This window comes from Tenrec ecaudatus, chromosome 8, assembly GCF_050624435.1.
Source record: "Tenrec ecaudatus isolate mTenEca1 chromosome 8, mTenEca1.hap1, whole genome shotgun sequence".
In the NCBI taxonomy this organism is placed as follows: Eukaryota; Metazoa; Chordata; class Mammalia; order Afrosoricida; family Tenrecidae; genus Tenrec; species Tenrec ecaudatus.
Genome location: NC_134537.1, coordinates 59,104,437 through 59,126,980, shown reverse-complemented (window position 1 = coordinate 59,126,980; position 22,544 = coordinate 59,104,437). Strand labels below are relative to the sequence as shown.

At 40.0% G+C, this 22,544-nt stretch overlaps 1 protein-coding gene and 1 pseudogene across 1 annotated transcript in view; both read left to right on the top strand.

Annotated features, from left to right (window-relative positions):
- The window catches only part of FMN2 (formin 2), a 368,626-nt gene extending 359,957 nt beyond the window's left edge, over positions 1-8,669 (top strand). The window contains exons 14-15 of the mRNA XM_075555679.1: positions 7,091-7,172; positions 8,643-8,669. Coding sequence (XP_075411794.1) covers positions 7,091-7,172; positions 8,643-8,669 — 109 coding nt within the window. The remainder of the gene's footprint in view (positions 1-7,090; positions 7,173-8,642) is intronic.
- Positions 8,670-10,441: 1,772 nt separating this feature from the next.
- Positions 10,442-11,667, top strand: LOC142455410 (endophilin-A2 pseudogene; annotated as a pseudogene).
- Positions 11,668-22,544: the final 10,877 nt, after the last annotated feature.

The window sequence follows — 22,544 nt, the reverse complement described above, 5'->3', positions numbered from 1 at the left end:
AATTCATCAGAGAAATTAAATCTAAGCATTTCAAATAGGATTTTAAAAGCTTCGTCTTAAAAAAATACCCATGATTTTTATGCTACTGAATTTGAAACACAATGCCTAAAGGGGCTGGTATTCCATTTTTCAGCTTTACAAACAAAAAATACAGATATATTTGTGAGTATAAAGAAACCTTTGGAATTGGGGGCCTGGCTCTCCCTAATCATACATGGATGAAACAGAAGCACAAACTCGAATGCCAGTGTGGACTTTGCCCAAAGTAGTATGTTGATCTATGGCAATGGGAGGGTGAACTGCTCATCCCTCTCTAAGCACACCATCCACACAGCTGGTACAAACAGCTATGTGCTTGGTTATGAATTGAACCCAAAGACACTTTAGAACAGCATTTCTCCACCTGTGAATTGTGACAGGGTCGCCCGATTCATAACAGTAGCAAAATGACAGTGATGAAGTAGCAACAGAAATAAATGTATGGTTGGGGGCCATCACAACATGAGGAACTCTATTAAAGGATTGCAGCATTAGGAAGGTTGAAGAAAGGCCTGATGTTCTGCTTCTGGATACCCTTTTGGAGTACAGGTTCACTCTGCTTCCATGGGTCTCCATAAGTCAGAATGGACTTGACAATGGTCATTTTGGTTCATTAGAACATACTGTGTGCTGTTCTCTCACTTTCTCACCCTTGCCATGTGTTCTTTCTGTGTGTAGTATTACTTTATCTTTAATCTCTCTACCCTGTCACAAAATATATTACAAATTGTATTTTATGTTATTTTTGGTAGTCATTTTTCTTTTAAACACAACTAGCTGTAAATCCAGCTAGTTTCCAAACCACTCCAAAAATTTCCAAACCACTTCCCAAGAACTTCCTCTGAGCTATAGTTGTCATTAATGTGCCTTGAAAACATACTTGATTATTCATGTATCTATCTTATTAGGCACAGTATTTAATTGTCCTTACAAAATTGACTCCCACTTGTCTGTTATTTTGTCATACTGAGTCCAGCACCTAGATTTATTGCTCTACAAATGATTATCAAATATATAAACTAAAAGATCTTTGAGACTGTGTTAGTTTGTGTACTTTAAAGAAACCAATCTACATAAACTCATGTATAAGAGAGAGTTTTATATAGAGGCTAAGTGTGCATCAAGAAAACATCCCAACCCAGCACTGCCCAAGCCCACAAATTCAACATTAACTCATTAACCCATATGTCCAACACCAATCCACAAAATCATCCTCCATCTCACAAAACTCACACTATGATGCTGACTGCAGGAGGAAAGCTGAATCAGTTAATGTGTACACATCTCAGTGCTGGCAGGGGTCTCCACATGGGTGCTCTAGCACCCAAGGCTGCTTCAGGATAGGTCCATGTGGCTTCTCCTCAGGGATGTCTTACAGGTAGTCAGCCTTGCCAGCTGAAGCAGGAAACTGCTAAGGCAGCTACACCCTGGTCTTACAATCAGAAAGCAAGAAACCCGAGAACTAGAAAGGTGAGGCTCACTGATTCAGTTATCTCTCCGCCCTTAAATTAACCCCACATGTGTTTTTCGGCCAGGTTGGCACCATAAAATAACTACCTCAGAGACCTAATGGACTAACTTTCACCTTCATTTTCATTAGGTCTCCCCAAAGAATGACTGAACTTATTTTTGTGTAAAATAAAATGCGTTTTCTGTTGAGAACAGAATTAATAAGATAGTGAAAAAATTAGGATGGTCTGGTAATCTAAATTCTTGAGAAGTATATATTTTTTTTAAATGCCATGCCATGCAGTTAAGAGATCAAAGAAAATTTGAGAGAAGATCAACTGGATTTTCACTAAGTGCTGAAAATATTTTCCTAATTCCCTGTCCAAACAAGTCAACTTAAATGTATTGATAGTTATTTCAGGAAAAAATGTGGACACTGGAATCATTAATTTGTTATAAACAAAATGGTTTTTTTCTCTTCAAATGTTTAGAGGATGGCCTACAGGCAATTTATAGCTTGGGAGGAGTATAATAAAAATAGTAACAATGAAAACCCAAACCTAAACCAAGCTTGTTGCAATTGAATTCATTCTGACTCTTAGCAATCCTGGAAGACAGAATGGAATTAACCCATAGTGTTTCCGAGGCCATACGCTTGTCGAGAAGTAGATTGTCACATCTTTCTCCCACGGACTTGCACTCAAACCTGTGCCGCCAGAGCTCCTTGCTAACACGGAACAGCTTCTAATTGTAACTTTCTGGAACTATGAACAAGATCAATTCCCGCAGGCATTTTATGTAAAGGAGACTATTTCCATTTGACATATTTTAATGTAAGCTATAGTATCAACCTTGTAGCTTGTACAAAAGAATGGTTTATTAATTAATAAGTCAGCTATATCTTAGATGAATTCTATCATTAGATATTTTGACACAGAGTTCAAAAATATATTTACATTAAATTTCTTTCAGGAACTTAGCTTTCAAGATCTCCATGAAACCTCTTTTGTATTAAATCACAGCTTTCTAGTTTCTCCCAAGTCCTTCATTTTTAATATCCAAATATAATCACAGTAACAAAAAATAAACCTGATAGCTTTCTTCCTTATTCCAATACCCTTTTTAAGAAACCCAAGGAACATATTTGCCACCATTTTTAGTTCAAACAATAATGTTCTAGAGTATGTTATAATAAGATCTTTTCAAATACAATCACTTCACCTTTGTAAATGCTGTAGGAATTTACGAAGAGCAATACATCTCTGATGATCCCCTTTATAGTTTGAGGGAATGCTGACATGCAATGCCATTGGAACATTGCCTAATCTCAAATAAGAAAGCCTTAACTTAGCGCATGATGTATCTTAAAAACAACAAACTTCTCTTTTCATTATAGCTCTTGTCATTGAGCTGATCCTCGCCATAGTGACCCTTTAGGACAGTATAGAACAGCCCCATAGGGTTTCCAAGGGCATAATATTTATGGAAACAAACTTCCAAGCCATTCTCCCATGGAGCGGCTGATGGATTTAACATGTTGACTTCATATCCCCAACAAGTACGATAACCATTGTACCACCAGGATTTCTCAAGGACTCCTTTAATACCATTTTCCTTGGGCTGTGTGTTGAAACAGGACTTCGAACTTGTTCTTTCTTGTTCAATCATGATGACAAAGTGAATTTAAAACAGACACATATATGCAAAATGTGGGTTTACTGAAGTGAAAACTGAGACCAAAAAAATTATGTTGAATGTCCAGCTAGAAGTTTTAGTTCCCTCCCAGAAAATAGGGCAGCATGTACATTGCATAGTAAACAGCTCTCTGAACTTCAGAATAAGAAGCCAACACTACTTGGTTCAAAGCTGGGAGCCAACCACATAGCTTTAAGCATACATCATTCTTCACAGACCAGAAAAAAATCCAGTCTCCAATCAGGCTCCTAACAGGACCACCATTCCTTTCTGAGTCTCCTGTTGCAGGGCTTAGACTAGTAATATTTTTATTCCAGTACAGCTATGTTTACTAGATCTATTCCAATCTCCCTGCACTGGCCTGGTCTGAATCAGTTCAAACTGGTTCAAATTCCTATTTTGAAACACAACCCTGAAACTTTAATGCTATTATTTTGCTCAATCTTTATGGCCTATTATCAATGAAGTAATTATGAGTTGTCTTACTTGATGATCAAAACATTTACATTATCAATATGCTGGTAAACAATATTGAAAGTACCATGGACTGGTAAAAGGACAGACTGATCCCCCTTAGAAGAAGTATGGCAGTGTGCTCCTTTGAGGCAAGGATGGCAAGACTTCGTCTCACATACTATGGACATACCGTCAGGAGAGACCAAAGACGAAAGCCCTCAACAAGATGGATCGATGCTGGGCTGCAACCATGGGCTTAGGCCCAGGCACAGTTGTAAAGATGGTGCAACATTTGTGTACAGGCTCACTGTAGTTTGGAAGCAACTGGAATGGCACCTAACAGCAACATGTCTTATTGTAATGGACTTTCATGTGTAAGTAAATGTGGTATAGAAAAGGAATCTGAAATCATTTTAAGTAAATAAGAATTTTTATATCATACCACTTAATTATTTTTCAAAGTTATTATAATTTAAGGGAACGTTTACTGATCAGTTGTTCAGTATTACCTTCAGCAAGAAACACATTAGGTTTCTTTTATTTTTCACTCCCCCCCCCACCATTTTATTAGGATATAATCCATACATTATACCCTTTAAATGTTTAATCCATCCATTTCTATCTCATTGTGCCATAGCTAATCCCATTTTCCCTAGTATTTCCTGTACCTATTCTGCCTCCTTTCCTAACCCTCTGAATTTTACCCTTGAGTAAATTCTGCCCTTTTGACCGTAAATGATTGATTGCTCTAACATGGGCATGGGTTCAGTTCCAAAACTAAAGAATTATCAAAGGCCATAGTGCTGAGTGTCCTGTAAATATCTATATGCCAATACACCTGATCTCTTTTATGGTTCTCCCCCACTCTGTCTAAAGCCTTTTCAGAGTAGCTGGTAGTAGTAGGCTAACACTATCTCACTCTTCTGTACTCAGGGTTGTGGAGACTTGTGCTTGTGTGATCATTTGGTTCATTTGCTTAATTGTTTTTATGTGTCTTTTGATATTCATCATTCTCCTTTCCTCCAGATGCAGACCAACATTAATGCCTTAGATTCCTGGCCATGGCATTTTACTGCTTAAGTATTTTAATACTTCTGATTTATATATGCCCATCTCATTACTCTTACCTGAAAATGTGGGACATTTCTTTGTTCTTATAAAATGATGATATCTATGAATGTATATATGTATGTAGTTATGTAGTTTGGCATGTTGTGATGCAGGAAGATATGTCATTAATGTTTCAGATGCCAGGAGGGTCACCCAAAGTTAATAAGCTTCAGCAGAGCTTCCAAAGTAAGCATCGACTACAAAAAAGAAATCAGTCGTCCCGTTCACAGGAATTAGCTGCTTAATATTGTAATGATAGCTCTGAAACACTTTCGGATTCTGAGAGAAAAATGAGTAGAAGCATAACATTGTCACAGATAGGATCAGAAGATGAGCCCATCAGAGCCGAAGGCACAAACGTAACTGAGGAAGAGCTGGCCGCTCAAAGTGGAGCCACTCCTGAGTCAGATGAGGGAGAGCCTGTGAAGTGAAGGCTTTGGGACCTTCCTTTGTTAGTGGGGCATTACTCAAAGTGAGAAGAAACAGCTGTAGAAATCCAACAAGGAGAACTTTGAATGTACGAAGTATGAATCTAGGAAAATTAAAAGTTGTCAAAAATGAAATGTGGCCCATTAATATTAATGTCGATGGGGTTCCTCTTAATAAAGGACACTTCAAGATCTAAAAGTACAATGCAATCTATGATATTATTGTATCTATCCACATTCAAGGAAATCTAATCAATACAACTATTATTCGTATGCCACTAAGAGTAGTGCATAAGAAATTGAAGAATTCTATCAAGGTATTCAGTCTGAAATTGATCAAACATACACAAAGGACATAATGATAATTTTTGACAATTGGAGGCAGTTGTGCAAACAGAACAAGGATATACTGCATGGTTTAAAATCAAGAAGTGTTTGTCAGAGTTGCATCCTCTCACCAGACTTATTCAACATGTATGCCGAGCAAATTATCAGAGAGCTGGATTATATGAAGAAAAATTTGGTATCTGGATTGGAGGGGGCTTAACAACCTGCAGTATGCAGATGACTTGGTGAAATTGAGGAGGACTTGACACATTGGCTGGTGAAAACTAAGAATTGTGGCCCTCAGTATGGTTTACAACTCAATATTTTAAAAGACCCAAATCCTTTATCTGGACCAATAGGTAACATCATGACGAATGGATCAAAGTTTGAAGCTTTTAAAGAGTTTATCTTTCTCGGATCCCAAAGCAAAATTCATGGAAGTAGCAGTCAAGAGTTCAAAGGATGCATTGCATTTGGTAAATTTGCTACACAAGATCTTTTTAAATTGTTGAAAAGCAAGGCAGTTACTTTGAGGATTAAGATGTGCCTGAACCAAGGCGTGATATTTTCAGTTGCCTCATTTGAATGTGAAAATTGGATATTGGATAAAGAAGTCTGCAGCAGAATCAACACATTTAATTCCTCTGCTGGTGAAGAATATAGCATGGACTAGCAAGAGAACCTACAAATCTGTGTTGGAAGAAGAGCCAGAATGCTCCTTAGAGGCAAAGATGGTGAGACTTTGTCTCAGGTTCTTTGTGCATATTGTCCAGACAGCCCGGTCTCTAGAGATGAATATCATCCTATTTGATAGAGAAAGAGTGGGAAAAAGGAAGACCCGTAACAAGATATTGACTAGGGGGCTGCAACAAGGAGCTCAATTAGGGCAATAGGTGCATTGTTTGTTGGAAACTACTCAATGGTAGCAAACAATAACAACATATTTCTAGTATTTCCAGTATTTCACTGAAAGTACCATGGGCTGGCAGGAGAACAAGCAAATCTATCTTGGAAGAAGGACAACCAGAATGCTCCTGGGAAGCAAGCCTGGCAAGATTTTTCTCCTGTACTTTGGACATGTTGTCAGGAGAAACCAGTCCCTAGAAGAGAGCATCAAGCCTAGTATACAAAGGGGAATGCCGTCAACAAGATGGATGGACGAGGTGGCACCAATCTTCAAATAGAAGCACAATTGTGAAGCTGGCACCAGACTGCATGGCAGAGTTTTTCTCTTGTACAGAGTTGCTGTGAGTCAGAAATGACTCAATGGCAACTAACAAAAATAGCAATAAGCACCACCACCCACACACATATCCACTCATATGTGCTCATGTAAGCCCTCTGCAAAAATACACCATATTTGTGACTATTTTATTTGATCAACCTTTCATTTCAAATAAAGAACCCCAAGATAAAGTAATCTCCAACTTTAATATCCTGTGGTTTGAAATCAATTGTCAGATAACATTCTTATATATTTAGCTTTGTTTTCTCTAATAATCCATAAGATTCATCTCTCATCAGCTGTGAGGCAGATTACAGTGAACTATGTTTTTATATTTAAATTGTGTTTTCTTCCCCAACAGAGTAAAAGAAGCTGAAGATGTGTGTAAGCAGAAAAAGGGAAAATTATTATATAAAATAAAGCCAAGACATGACTCCGGAATTGTAAGTATTTTATTTTTTCCTAATTTGTGAGGGTTTTTTGGCTTTTAAGTGCTCATAATATTCACATACTCATAAAATAATATTTTAATTATTTGTCTATTATATTTGAATCATTAAATAGATTCTGCTATAAAACCTACTTTCCTTAATTTTATATTGTCCCAGGAACAAAAATATCTTAATATTAATATTCAAAATGTAAGAATCATAATAAATCTTAGAATGTGTATGCATGTGGACATGTGCATATTTTGAGGAGGGTGAACAGTTTCAATTTCTTCATGCTACATGCATTTGAACGCAGAGTGTACATTATAATTGGATTATCCCCATTGGGATCTAACACATGATGGCAAATGCCAGGTATGGTGCTGTCCAGGTTTGCCTGGGGTGCCCAGAGCTGGTCCACAGCCATGAAGGACTCTACAAATTGGCTGCTTCATAACTGTCAGCATGATTTTAAAAAGCTAACCTAAGTTTCCTCCTTGCATATCTCTTTCTTTTTATAAGAGCCAAATAATGCAACCCTTAGAAGGAAGAGTTTACCTAAATTTTCTTGTTTTCTTTCCCATGTGACACTTTAGGAAATGTGCTTAATGTTTTGCAGGTTATCACTTGCCACAATATAAGTAAATCATGCTGTTTAAATGAAAAGTTGAGTTGAGCCTTAAAATTGGAGTGTTTTGAATTTGAATAGTCTAAATGGATACTATGATAATACAAATTGAGTTATAATAAAATAGCCTTATTTAGAGAATAATTAAGGATTACATTTTTATTTAAAAGCTATTTCCCCTTCGATTTCTCTAGATCAAAATAAGTTTTATCTAATGGCAAATGTTTTATTGTGTGTGGGTTAGTTTATTTTCTACTCGTTTTTGCTTAAAGTCTAATTCTGAAGAGATATTGAATGGGGAGAAACAATTATTATTCAATCTGTCTCATGCTGTCCTAAAGATAGCAGGGGATTATGGCATACTCACCATGACATAAACCAGCCAGCTTACCGTAATTTTATATGTATGTCTGAGGATCTTGATGGTGCCATAAGCAACTGCTCGCCTGCCAACAGGAAGCTCAGCCGTTTGAACCTAGCAGCCTCCTCCCAGGAGAACAGACATGGCGATTACTTCCATCATGAGTTCAGCCTTGGCAGTTCTCTGGGGCTGATTTTACTCTAGTCTTACCCAACAGCAGTGGATACTTAGGACGAGAAGCGTTCACCTTCTTTAAAAGGGGCTTTCTTCACCCCTCAAACCATTGATGGCGTATCTCAGTGAAAAATCTGAATAGTACAGTGGATTGTGTGTATGTGTTCGTTTGTTTTTCCCATTGCATGCTGGTGGATCTAGCTATACCCTGTTCCTAGAGAGGTTGATCCAAATAGAAATGACTTGTGTATGTATCTTCGGTGCATTTTTAACTGTTGTTTCTCCAACTATAACTCTTATTTGGTATGTTTATTTTCAGAAGGCAAAGATAAGCATGAAAACCTGAACAATGAAAAGCAGAATGGAAACCCGTCATGTAGCCACCTCCCCCAAATTCAGCTGACCTGATGGCAGGAAGGAGACTGCATCATTCTAACCATTTCTTCTTGACCTTTTGCATGGTCTTTGAGTTGTTCACTGGTTGTTAAATCTTGCTGTATAGTCATATAAAATAAAAAAGCAGTCGGAAAGTGAAGAATTTTGACACCTTTTCTTTTTGTAAAAGTTTATGGTTTTATACCAATAGACTAAAACAGCATGTAGGAAAGGCAGTATCTGCATTAATTCTGAACATGCTAAACATTAAACTAAAATCCACTTTTGTGAGACCATTCCTTATCATAGCAAAACACATTCCTTTCTGTAACAACCTATACTTCACATCACCGCTTTGAGATTTATGGGTAAAATGTTATTTCTGGTGAATTGTTTGTACTGGTTTCACGTAACATGTACATTTCCCATTTTAAAGTTTATGTACTGTTTCTATTACATAATCAACACTTTCCCAACTCTTTGGTTGTATCCCATAGTTAAATATTTCTGAGAGGAAAATTATCATATTTTACTTTATTCAAGTCAGATAATTAATATAAAAAAGCATAGCAGAAGTAAAATCCTTTCCTAATAAAGTATTTAATATAGTTCAAAGTCAGTTTTAAGTTTAATGAGGGTCCTTTTCAGAATATATACTTTTTGACCCTACAAAGAGCTAATCTTTAGCAGAAGTAAAGAAATTTGAAATGTACTTACTTATTTGTAACTTTTGCCATTAATCTTCACAAAGAAAATATGTCCCAATATTTTAAAGGAATTTAAATACACTATAGCATAAAATTTACAAACAAAAGTAACCATTTGGAAAACCATGTTTTTGCTGATGAGCATCTAAACAGAAAGAGTTAAATATAGCTGACTGAGTATTTTTACATGATTGAAATCGGACATAAAAAATACAGAAAATGCCCTTGTTATGTGTTATGGCAGGTGATTCAAAGCTGTGAAATGAGGATGTCATGATTTATCATCTGAAGGAATTAAGAAAAGGAATTGATTTTATTTAACTTGATAAAGGAAAAGTATGTAAGAAATAAAATCTCACATCCTTACGACTGTACATTAAAACCCACCCAGGAGGCATTGTAGTGGTTTTGTTTAGCATTGATTTTTTTAAGAGATCATTGTAATGATATTTGTTGGGAGTTACGGTGTAGATAAAGGGATAGATTATGGCTGTTGTGAACCAACCAACTATGAGAAACAACTTAAAAAGAAAAACCATTCTGAGTCATAATCGTTTCTGAATTTATATAAAGTATGGTGACTTTCATTTAGTTGTTTAACTATTTTTGTTGTCATTTTGTATTCTTCCCAGCCTCTTCGGTCTCCTCACTGTATATTACCATTGTTTTATGAAATAATAGGGCATTTAACAAAGATTGCTATGTGCAATACTCTATTTAGTGTTTATATTTCAAATTTTCTAGAATGTTAATTTATATGAAAATAAATAAATAAGAATATTTGTGTGCTATGTGCATTTTTTCTAGGGTTACTTGCAAAGTCTAACCACTCACTGTATTTCACATCAGAAGTACATGGGGAAAGTAGTCAGCGTGTCTGCATTTGAATTTTTGACTTCTCATTTCATGCTTAAATGTTCATTCAGCATTTAATGAAGACTTGTGTGTAAAGAAAAATAATTTGCCAGACACTGGGCTAAACAGAGAATGGCAGAGGCAGCACCGAGCAGGCCTCGGCCCTGAGGCGGGAGGCAGCATGTTGGTGACAGGGCTGAAGAGGCAGTTCTACAAGGCAAGCCAGCTGGTGGTCAGCGAGAAGGTCAAAGGAGCCAAGGGGACCAAACTCGATGATTTCTTCAAGGAGATGGAAAAGAAAGTGGATGTCACCAGCAAGGCCATGGTGGAGGTGCTTGCCAGAACCATCCAGTACCTCCAGCCTAACCCAGCCTCGTGAGCCAAGCTAACGATGCTCAACATGGTGTCCAAGATCTGGGGCCGGGGCGAGTGCATGACGCACCATGGCAGGTTGCTGGGCGGCAATTCTAACTTCGATGATGCCCTGGTAGGCGCGGGGGGAGCCCACGAAGCGACTTGCTGAGGTGAAGGACTTGCTGGACATTGAGGTCAAGCAGAACCTCATTGAGCCTCTCCAGAACCTGTGTGACAAGGACCTAAAGAGGTCCAGCACCACCTGAAGAAACTGCAGGGCTGGCGGCTGGACTTGGACTACAAGAAGAAGGGGCAGGGCAAGATCCCCAACAGGAGCTGTGCCAGGCCCAGGAAGTTCCAGGAGTCCAAGGAGGTGGCTGAGACCAGCCTGCCCAACCTCCTGGAGACCGATATTTAGCAGGTGAGCCAGCTTTTGGTGCTGGGAGACACGCAGCTGGATTCCCACCGGCAGGCCATCTCCCTGCCCCAAGCGGGAGTTCAAGCCCAAGCCCTAGGAGTCCTATGACCTGGGCAAGGTGGGGCAGTCCAAAAGGGCCCCCCCTGTGCCACAGCCCCCACGATCTCAGCGTCTTCATTCTGCCTGTCTTCTGACAAGCCCATCTGGACCCCCAGTAGAGTTATGCCACCCCTGGACCAGCGGAGCTGCAAGGTCCTGTAGGACTTCTAGCCAGAGAAGGACGGCGAGCTGGCCTTCCACGAGAGTGATGTTACCACGCTGACCGACCAGATCGATGAGAGCTGTAGGAAGGCATGCTCCACAGCCAGTCTGGCTCCTTTCTGCTCAGCTACTTGGAGGTGCTGGTGTGGCCTGCAGTGATCGCCCACCGGAGCTCCCCTCCACTCCCTCCCCTCCCCAGGGCTGGCCTCTCAGAGTCTTCCCAGGTACTGCCCGAGGCCTGTGTTGCCTGGCCCGATCTGGCAGTTTACAGGCATACCTGTACCCAGTATACCTGGCCTGTAGGGTGGGACCATCTGCCTCCTTCGACTTACTCTGTCCACCCCCAGCCCAGTCAGACTGCCAGGTGGGTCTAAAACACTACCTACCCAGCCCCCTGGGGCTTTAGTGGGCCACTCCTTCCCAGTGCAGGGCCCTCCACCTCCTTCCTCAACCTAGGGCTTACCCCACCTGCCCAGAGCCCCCTAACCTTAGGGGAGAGTAGGTTATACTATACCTTTGGTTTTCATGCCTCCTTCCATGAGGCTTCCTCCCCAGCCCGTTACTGACAGGAGTCTCCTAGGGCCCCACCTGGTACCCTGTTCCCTAGGCTCCAAGCAGCAGCCCCCTCCCATGGAGGGGAGGACCCTCTGCAACCACCCAACCAGGGCCTCTCCCCATCCCTTTTCCACAGCTCCATTGGGCTGTGGCCCTGGTCTGCCCCAGGCCCAGCCTCCTACTCTGTCTCATTAACCCTCTGCAGCCCAGTTACTGCCTCTCCACCACCACCATCACCATCACCTCCCCCACAAAAAACATGCCCAACTTTACACTTGTCCCCTTTCCTTCCCACTGTCGCAACTAAGCACAACAAGGGACATGTCTGGCTGCAGCCACCATCAGCGACATACACCCAACCCCCAGCACGTGACCATGGACCACAGCCCCCGCTGTCCTCAACATGGGCAAGCACAAAGGTTTCCGGGAGAGGATGCTCCCAGACCCCTTGGCCACCCCAGGAGCTGGGTCACTGGGGGCTAACACTCCAGACCAAGAGGCCACTCTCGGGAACACAGATCCTCAGAGCAGGCCCCGCCCTCTCTATCTGCAGCCATGATGTTGTACGGGGGCAGGGCTTTGGACCTTACCACAGCCACAATCCCCACCCGCCACCGGGACACTGCCCTGTGTCCCTTGGCCTCTGCAGAACATAGATGACCTTGGAAGCAGCGTCTGGCCACCCGAGAACATTTAAACGGAACCCTATTTTGTTATTTAAGTATTAAATGCCTCTTTGTACATGCAAAAAAAAAGGCCCAAATTATAATTTTAGGAAAGTTAAAATTTTTCAAGTGAAATTTTAAGAAACTGATACTATTCATTTATAATATAATATAAATTATGTAGAAAAATTCAGAAGAATACATTGGTACAGACTATATGGTAAAAGGATGAAGCAGAGGAAAATAAAATATTACTGGAGTTGGATAGAAAAAAGGAAGTGTAAGAAGTGAAACTGAGGATGCTCCTAATGGAGAAGTATGAAAAAATAATTTCTTTGTTTTTATAAATTAGTTTTGCATCTGGTCCTTGTACACTTTTGCAATATGTAGACTTTCATTACTTATGTGAAGGTCTGGTGCTAATAAAATGTATCAAACTGAATTTTTTCAAAGGACTTAATATCAAGTGCAAATGAGAACATAAAGCAATGATTACAATATTTGAATGTATAATTCAAAAAGTACAGAAAAAGCTAAATCCAGATGGATGGTTAGACGTTATGCAAATAAGGGGAAGGAGGGGGAAGGAATGAGCTGATATCAGCTCAAGTAGCAAAAGAATGCTTTGAAAATGATGATGGCAGCATATGTGCAAATGTGTTTGGCACACTGGATGATTGTATGGATTGTGATAAGAGATGTAAGAGCCCCCAATAAAAGTATTTTCTTTAATCATTTTATTGGGGGCTCCTACAACCCTTACCACAATCCATACATCCATCCATTATATTAAGCACATTTGTACATTTGTTGCCATCATCATTCTCAAATAATTTGCTTTCTGAGCCCTTGGTATCAGCTCATTTTTCCCACTCTCTTGCTGCTCCCCTCTCCCTAATGAACCCTTGATAATTTATAAATTATTATTATTTTGTCATTTCTTACACTATCTGACATCTCTCTTTACCCAATTTTCTGTTGTCCATCCCCCAGGGAGGAGGTTATATGTAGATCCTTGTAATCGGTGCCCCCTTTCCACCCCACCCTCCCTCCACCCTCCTGGTATCACCACTCTCCCCACTGGTCCTAAGGGATCATCTGTCCTGGAGTCCCTGTATTTCCAGTTGCTATCTGTACCAGTGTACATCCTCTGGTCTAACCATATTTGTAAAATAGAATTGGGATCATGATAGGGAGTGGGGGTTGGGGGAGGAAGCATTTAGGAACTAGAGGAAAGTTGTATGTTTCATCGTTGCTACACTGCACCCTGACTGGCTCGTCTCCTTTCCACGACCCATTTGAAGGGGATGTCCAGTTTGCCTACAGATGGACTTTGGGTTCCCACTCTGTTCTCTCCCTCATTCACAATGATATGATTTTTTGTTCCTTGATACCTGATAACTGATCCCTTCCACAACTCGTGGTCACACAGGCTGGTGTGTTTCTTCCATGTGGGCTTTGTTGCTTCTCAGTTAGATGCCGCTTGTTTGCCTTCAAGTCTTTAAGACCCTAAGCACTATATCTTTTGATAGCCGGGCTCCATCAGCTTTCATCATGACATTTGCTTATACACCTGCTTTGTCTTCGGTGATCGTGTCTAGAAAGTGAGCATCATGGAATGCCAGTTTAATAGAACAAAGTATTCTTGCATTGAGAAAGTACTTCAGTGAAGGCCCAATGTCCATCTGCTACCTTAATACTAAACCTATAAACATATGCACATAGATCTATTTCCTCATCCTCATATATAAATATATTTACATATGTACATCCCTTTATTTAGACCCCTATAAATGCCCTTTGACTCCTAGTTCTTTCCTCTATTTCCTTTTACTTTACTCTGCTCCCACTACCATGCTCAGCCTTCATCTGCATTTCAGTAATTCCTCTCAGTTACATTACCCTTGATCACACCCTACCAGGGCTCCTACACCCTCCTTACCACCAATTTGGATCACTTGTGTTCCCTTGTCCCTGGGTTTGTTAATACCACTTCCTTTCCCCTCACCTCCCTCTCTCCCATGTCCCCCCAAGAACCATTGGTCCCGTTATTTTCTCCTCCAGATTGTTCATCCAGCCTATCTTATTTAGACAGACCTGCGGAGATAACATGCATGAAAACAAGACAGAGCAAAACAAAGCAACAAAAGAAAACAAAACATCATCAACAACAACAAGCCAATGACAAAGAACAACAAAAAGCCTGTAGTTAGTTCAAGAGTTGTTTGTTACCCTTTAGGAGTGTTTTCCGGTCAAGTAGATGGGGTGCCAAGCCCTAGCCCCAAAGTCTATTTTTGGTGTTCCCTGGGGACTTTGTTGCTCAGTTCCCCTTGCTGTTCTGTTGCACACCTTTAGTGTTTGCTTTGGTTTGGTGGGATAGGATTGGGGAGCAATTCCCACACTGTGTATCCAGTATTGTCCCCTTTAGGGCTATGGGTCAGTGAGGGATGTTGTGTCTCATAGTGGGTCCAGCCATATGGTCTTCTCTGGATTGGCTGCTCTCAGAGGGAATATCATCCTCAAGGCTTGGTGAGCCAGGGTGTGTTCCACTCTCTCTTCTTCCCCCTTCATTTGTTCCCATGTGCTTTGATCAGACATGTGCCTCTCCCTGAGCTGCAGCGTCAGTGCTGTCCTCTGAAGTAAATTCTTCTGGGGGGAGGGGCAGGTGTCCATGTAATTGGGATTAGGCCTGGCCCCTCAGACCTCCCCATTGGTTCCCTACTCCAGGCTGGAACGTTGCATTCATATCTTGGAACACTGGTTGAAGTCTGGTCCCTCTTTCCCTGTGGGGATGTACATAATAACTTCCCCGTGGGTGGGTTAGTGCCCTCTTCCCCTGCTACCCATTTTTTTAAACCTTTTTACCCCTCCTTTTTAGTTGGCTACCATATGTATCCCTGGATTTGGTCTGGCCCCTGCCATACTACCTGGACCTCACAGGAGGAATGTTTGTGTACAGTAGCTTTTTCCCTATGCCCCTTTTGCATTTTTTTAAGCTTGTCTCAGCAGACTCGTGTTATATGTGTCCTTATGTGCTTGGCTTACTTCACTTAGCATAATTTCTTCCAGTTCTTCCCATGCAGCGATGTGTTTCGTACATTCATCACTGCTTTTTAGCGATGCGAAGTTCTCCATTTTATGTATGTACCACAGTTTGTTATTCCAACCATCGGTTGATGGAAATTTGGGTTGTTTTCAACTCCTTGCAATTGTGAACTGTGCTGAGATTAACATTGGAGCACAGATGTCTGGCCGTGGTTTGTTTCTTACGTCTTCTGGGTATATGCCCAGTTAGGAGAGTTGCTGGTTAATATGGTAGCTCGATTTCCATCTGTTTTAGATATCGCCAGATTGATTTCCATAGTGGCTGTACATACCTACAGGTCAACCAGCAGTGGATGAGAGTTCCTGTCTCACCACAGCCCCTCCAACACTTGTTGCTTCTGATTTTTTTAATTGGGCTACCTTTGAGGGTGTCAGGTGGTATCTCATTATTGTTTTAATTTGCATTTCTCTTATAGCTAAAGATCAGGAACATTTTCTCATATGTTTATTGGCCATTCGGATTTCTGCCCTTGTGAAACTTCTGTTCAGGTCCTTTGCCCACCTCATCAGTGGGCAATTACTGTATATACTCGTGTATAAGTCAAGTTTTTCAGCACAAAAAAATGTTCTGGGGTTTGGCTTATACACAGGTCAGTGTTACCCCAGCAAGGTGTAACATCTCACTCCCCCTCCCCCCAGGTAACTGGACGAGCGCCTGTTATCTCGCAGGTAATTGCCATTTCTCTGCTGTTCATCCAAAGCCCCACTGACACTGCAGTGTTTGAATGTTTGTTTACTCACATCTAACCAATCAGAGCCATCCTATGACATGTATCTTTGAATAAGCCTTTTAAATACCATGTGCGAAGGATGTGGCATGAATGGATGTCATCTGGCCAAGCCCGACTAAGAAAAGGAGGAAATCTCATGAAGCCTGACATAGAGTTAATAGCAAAGTGGGTTCGAGATGCATGGGAAGACATTCCAGAAGACATGATGCGACGTGCCTTCCAGAAATGTAGTCTTAGTAATGCTATAGATGGCAGTGAAGACTGAGCTTTGTATGAAAATGACAGCAGTGATGGTGATGATGGCGATCTCTGTGAGGACAGTGTCTATGATGACCTCACACCAGCTGAAGCTCTGCACTGGGATACGGATGATGATGAGGAATCCAGTTTTGAAGGATTTTTACTCTTTACATTTTAGCTTAGTTACTGATTGAACTCAGGGAATAGTACTTTTAAGGTATCATTGTTGATAACTTATTGTTTTTGTTGAACCTATTTTCCACTTACTGTGCTGGTTTACTAATGTTAAATGATTTGTTCTTTTATTTATGTTTTTCTTTAAAATAAATATTTAAATGCATTACCCCACATGTCTCAATTTATAGTAATTTTATTTTCATTTGTTTTGATTATTTAAACTCACCAATAGCCTCTGCATTTTCCACCCTAGACTTATACTCGAGTCAATCAGTTTTTCTGGTTTCCCAAGTAATAATTAGGTGCCTTGGCTTAGACTTGGGTCAGCTTATATTCAAGTATATACGGTAGTTTTTTTTCTTTTTGGAAGCTAGCCGAGTATTGTAGATTTTAGTAATAAGACATTTGTCTGAATGTGTCATTGCTAAAGATGTTTTCCCAGTCTGTGTGCCCTCTTATTACTCTCGGTGAAATCTTTCATTGTACATCGGTGTTTTATCTTCAGTATTTCCCACTTGTCAATTTGTGCCTCCTCTGTGTTTGTGTCCTTCCCTATTTCTGATAGCCTGTGTATTCCCTGTGCTAAAATTCTCAGGTTGGTCCCAATCCCTCATTGATGGGCCCTAATAGTTTGGGGTTTTACTTTGAGGTCTGTGATCCACCTTGAGTTTATTCTTGTCCATGGAGTGAAATAAGGGTCTTGCTTCATTTTTCTGCAGGTAGATATCCGCTCAATGAAATATTTAATAATTTAAAAAGAAGAAATTAAGCAAATAAAGGAGGAGAATAGGAACCCAAGTGGAAAGCCAGTGCTCAAAGACACTTAGTGTCAAATCTTTTGGGGAGTATATGAGGCAATTGACAAAACCATAGTTTCAGACAGGCCCATTTTACTCCTCAAAGTGACATCTTTGACCTTTAGCACGTTTTTCTTTTAAGCTGAAAAACTTTATGCTTTTGACAGGGTCAGAATGGTTAGGTGATTATACTTGGATACTAGTTTATGTACATTTATTCATAAATTCTGTCTGTCAAATTTTAGCTTATCAACATTTTTAATTGGAAGTAAGAACAATAAATAGGTCATTACTCTAAAGAGTTGTTTTATGTAAATTCTAAAAATTTATAGTAAATCACACTGAACAAACAAAATAGTCTTGTCATCCTTCTTTGAAAAAGAACTTCATTAATAGGTGTGAAGGAAAACCCTCTTGTTGCAGTTACATACTGGCCAGTCCATTCTGTGGCATGTAGCAACTCTATGGTCCTGAGACAGTCTCATAATTGTTATTTGAGTCACAGCTTGCGGGATGAAGTCCTCTTACCTTTCTTCTAAAGAGCACATTGGCAGTACTTCTATCAAGACAAATCAGGTTGTTCTTCTGGAAGTCTGTTGTACTTTCAGTATTCTTTGTCAATACCATACTTAAGATGTATTGATTTTTCTTTGATCTTCTTTGATCAGATGAGCTTTAGTCCTGAAAGCTATGAAAAAGAACAAAAAATACTGTGTGGTTTCAAATTAAGGAAGGTGTGCATCAGATTATATCCATATTTATTTAACTGTATGCTGAGCAAGTAATCAGAGAAGCTGGACTACATGAAGGAAAATAAGGCATCAAGAGTGGAAGACAGCTTATTAAGAACTTGTGATATGCAGATGACACAACTCTGCTTTCTGAAAATAAGTAGGACATGAACCACTTGCTGATGGAGATCAGTGTTCAGTATGGATTGCAGTGTTCAGTTTAGATTGCAATTCAATGTAAAGGGGAAAAATGATCACAACTGAACCATCAGGTCACATCGTGATAAATGGAGAAAGGACTGAAATTGTCAAGATGTTCATCATACTTGGATCCACAATCAATGCTCATGCTGTTGGAAGCAACAGTCAAGAGAATATACATCCCATTACATTGAATACATCTGCACAAAATCTGTTTAAAGGGTTGATAAGCAAGTATGCTTACTTTGAGAACTATATATGACCCAAGCCGTGGCATTTCCGATTGTATCATATACATGTGAAATTAGACATTGAAAAGGAAAAGCGAGGAACTCATGCCTTTTCTAGTGCTTGTGATGAATATCATCTCTATTCCTAATGAATGAATAGACAACATATATCACTAGAGAAAGAAAAAGAAAGCAAATGAAATTCTAAAAGATAAAATAACTGGGGAAAATTCAGTAGTTGTACGTAAAAGCAGGGTGGAAATTTTGTAAAACAAAACTGAACCTCTTTTGTGACAACATCAAAAGGACTAGCATATGATTATTGAATTCCCAGAAGGTAAGGAGAAAGAATGCTGAAAGAGGAAAGAAACAATGACTATAAATCCCTTTTAAAATAAGATTTTATTAGTATTGTTTTTAGGTGTCATGGAGTAGATACTGACTAATAGTAACTATGCAACAGGATGAAACATTGTCTTGTCCTGTGCCAGTCTCACAATTAACATTGTGTTTGAGCCCATGTCTCAGCTCCTGTGTCAATGTATTCAATGTCGGTTATTCCTACTTTCCACATATACTCCACGTTACCAAGTTTGATGTCCTTTAATTGAGTCTGATATCTCTTTATAACATATCTAAAGCACATGAGGCAAAGTCTCACCATGTGCATTTGAGGTGATTGGAAGTTTGACCCACAGAACCCTGTATGACTGAAACTCTCAGGTTGGATTTTGTTCTTCAATTTTTGAACATTAGAAATACTGAAGATGTTCTTCCCTTTTGCCTTTCTAGCTTCAGATCTTCACATATTTCATTATAGTGTGTTACTTTGTCTTCTTGGACTGCCATTGTCTGCATAATTCTTTTTCTTCATCATTTCTTCCTTTTACTTTTGCTACTTTGTTCAACAGCAAGTTTCAGTCTCTTCTGGCATCCATTTTGGTCTTGTCTTTCATACCTGTCTCTTTAAATGACCTATTGGCTTCAGGTAGGAGCTCTGGTGGCATAATGGTTACTTGTTTGGCTGTGATCTGAAAGGTCAGCAGTTCAAAACAACCACCCAGCTGCCCTGCAGGAGGACTGGGCATTCTGCACCCATAAACAGTTGTAGTCGATCTTGGAAAGCTACAGAGGCAGTTCTACCCTGTCCTATAAAGGTTGCTGTGAACCACTATTGACTCGATGGCAGTGAATGAGTATGAGTTTCATATATGATATCTGTGATTTCATCCCACTATATGTCTTCAATTATCAGTGTTCAATGCATCAAATCTGTTCTTGAGATGGTTCCTAAATTTCAATGGGATTTTACTAACAATCATACTTTGGTTCTTGTGGACTTGTTTTAATTTTCTTCAGCTTCAACTTGAAATTGTTTCAGCCAGAGTCAAACCCTGACCATGTTTGGACTGTTGCTAGTCAGCTCTTTCAGTGTCTCTTCCACAGATGCAATTCATCTGCTCACTGCGTATTTTTTCAACGCAGGTCCACATAAGGAGTCACCATTATTGGGGGGCATATAATAAAAGTGTTAAATTAATATAAGTTGGACTCTGAAAACTTCGCTATTTCATACCCCTATATTTCACTTTGTACATTCTGTTTGTAATTGGTCAGTATATCCTTCAGTTAGGAACCTCATGTTTTTAAATCAACAATAAGGAGAGACATAAATTTTAGCAATTAGCTTACAAAATTACAGAGTAAATCCATTAATGTAAGGAAGATTTACAAAGTTTGTGAAAATGGGATTAAAAGATAATAGTGTTTCTCCAAAACCCTTTTGAAGCTATCATATACACTTCACATTCAAATCATAATTTGATATATAGTACTTCTTACATCCAAATTAGAAATCAGATTCATATTAATAGCTATGGTCTTAGACTTTAGATTATAGACTGTCCTGGCACCAGAAATGTGCAGATAAAATAGTTGTTTGAAAGATTTTCTGTAGAGCTAGTTTGCCACAGAATTCCTGAGTGTTAGATTTTCTCATACTTTGCTACACACAGGAAGGTTGGAGGTTCACATCCACCCAGAGGTGCTTCAGAAGGAAGTAATGATGATCTACTTCTGAAAAATCAGTCATTAAAAAACCTACTGAATGAAATGCTGCTTCATGTTACAATATCCCTATAATTAGTTAAAGATTAGAGCCTTGTGGTAGTTATATAATCATTTGTCAATCTGAGGATTAAGAGTGTACAGGTGGAGTTTAACTTGTCAATCAGATCAAAGCCAATGAGGTATCTGTGTGGGCATGGCCTTCTCCTGAGAATTCTGGGAAATCCTTTATTTCTTCCTTGGAGGTGGAAGACATCCTCTCTCTGCTGACTCCCTCGGAGACATTGCAGCTGACACAACACATGGACCTACACTAGTGCCCTAAGCTGCGAAAGCCACATGGACCTACCCTGATGCAATCAGAACCCTGAAGCCAAGAAGCTATGTAGATACCCCTGCCAGTGCTGAGATGCTTACAATGCCACTGGATCCAAAGACTTTCTACCCACTAGTCTGTGATTGTCCTTCATTCAGTGCCATTGCATGTGTTTTGTGAGTCTGAAGAGAGCTTTATAGATTGGTATCAGACATATGGGCTAATATTCGATTTATGGGCTTGTACTGAACTGGGTTGGGATGCTTTTGTTAATGTACAATTACCCTTTATATAAAACTCTCTCTTATACCCAAACAAAGATAATCATTGACTTATTTTTGGAAATAGATCATGTGGCCTTTCTTACTTAATATGAACATTCGTTTGAAACCTAATTAGAATCATAGTGACAAACAAAGCAGATGGGTGGCGACTGCACATTAGGTACATTGATTTTGGAATTGAATCTGAGTCTCCCACATGGGGCGAGAATTCTACCACGGAACCATCATTGCTCTCCAACACACAGTAAGGTGGTTATTACCACAATCTGTCCAGATACCTCCTTTAGGACTGTTGCACTTATCTCACTCCCCACCGACCTACATCCAACTGTAATGGAGTCAACTCTGGCTCACATTGACCCATATGTGTCAGAAGAGAAATGTGCTACATAGAATTTTCAATTGCTGATTTTTTAAGAAACAAATCGTCCGGTATTTCTTCCAAAATATCTCTGGGTAGACACCGACCATCCTTTAACCTTTTGGCTAGCAGTTGATAAATGACATTACCTAAAGATCTCTCCTATCCCTCAATCATCACAAAAAATACCATATAGAGATGTTACACTTAGGTCCCTCACTGGGACTTGTTTTTAATGGAGAAAATGTGTTATCCTCCTAGGGTTGCCTGTGACCAGTGACCAGTTGGATGTGTGCTGTTTCTCTGTTTGAATTTGGGGCAGTTCTGAGATGTCATCTGTGGTGCAGTGATTTATTGGATATGAACCTTCAGTCCGTAGACACTTTTTAATTTGCACATATCAGATGCAGGACTAGCTAATGAAGATAATGGTCAATTGTGCCTTCCCACTGCACATAAAGGAGTCATCTTAGAAGCAGAAGAAGTGGAGATACCACCACCACCAAGAAAGGAGAGCCCAGGGTGGAGTATGTTCTTTGGGCTTCAAGATTCCTCTCTGCTAAACTTCCACGATTCAGGGTTCCAGGAGACAGAGATTTATGATGCCAGAAGAGGAGAAGAGGAGTGGGAGCATATGGGAAGCCGCAGCTCTCGCCGCCACTACAAGATGGTGCCGGGCAGTCAGGGCGGTGGCCCAGTTAAGTGGTAAACAACCACTTAGAGTATGCGCACTGCTTAGATGACGTAGTCATAACTCCACCCTGGAGTATGCTAATAAGGGTTCTGGTGAA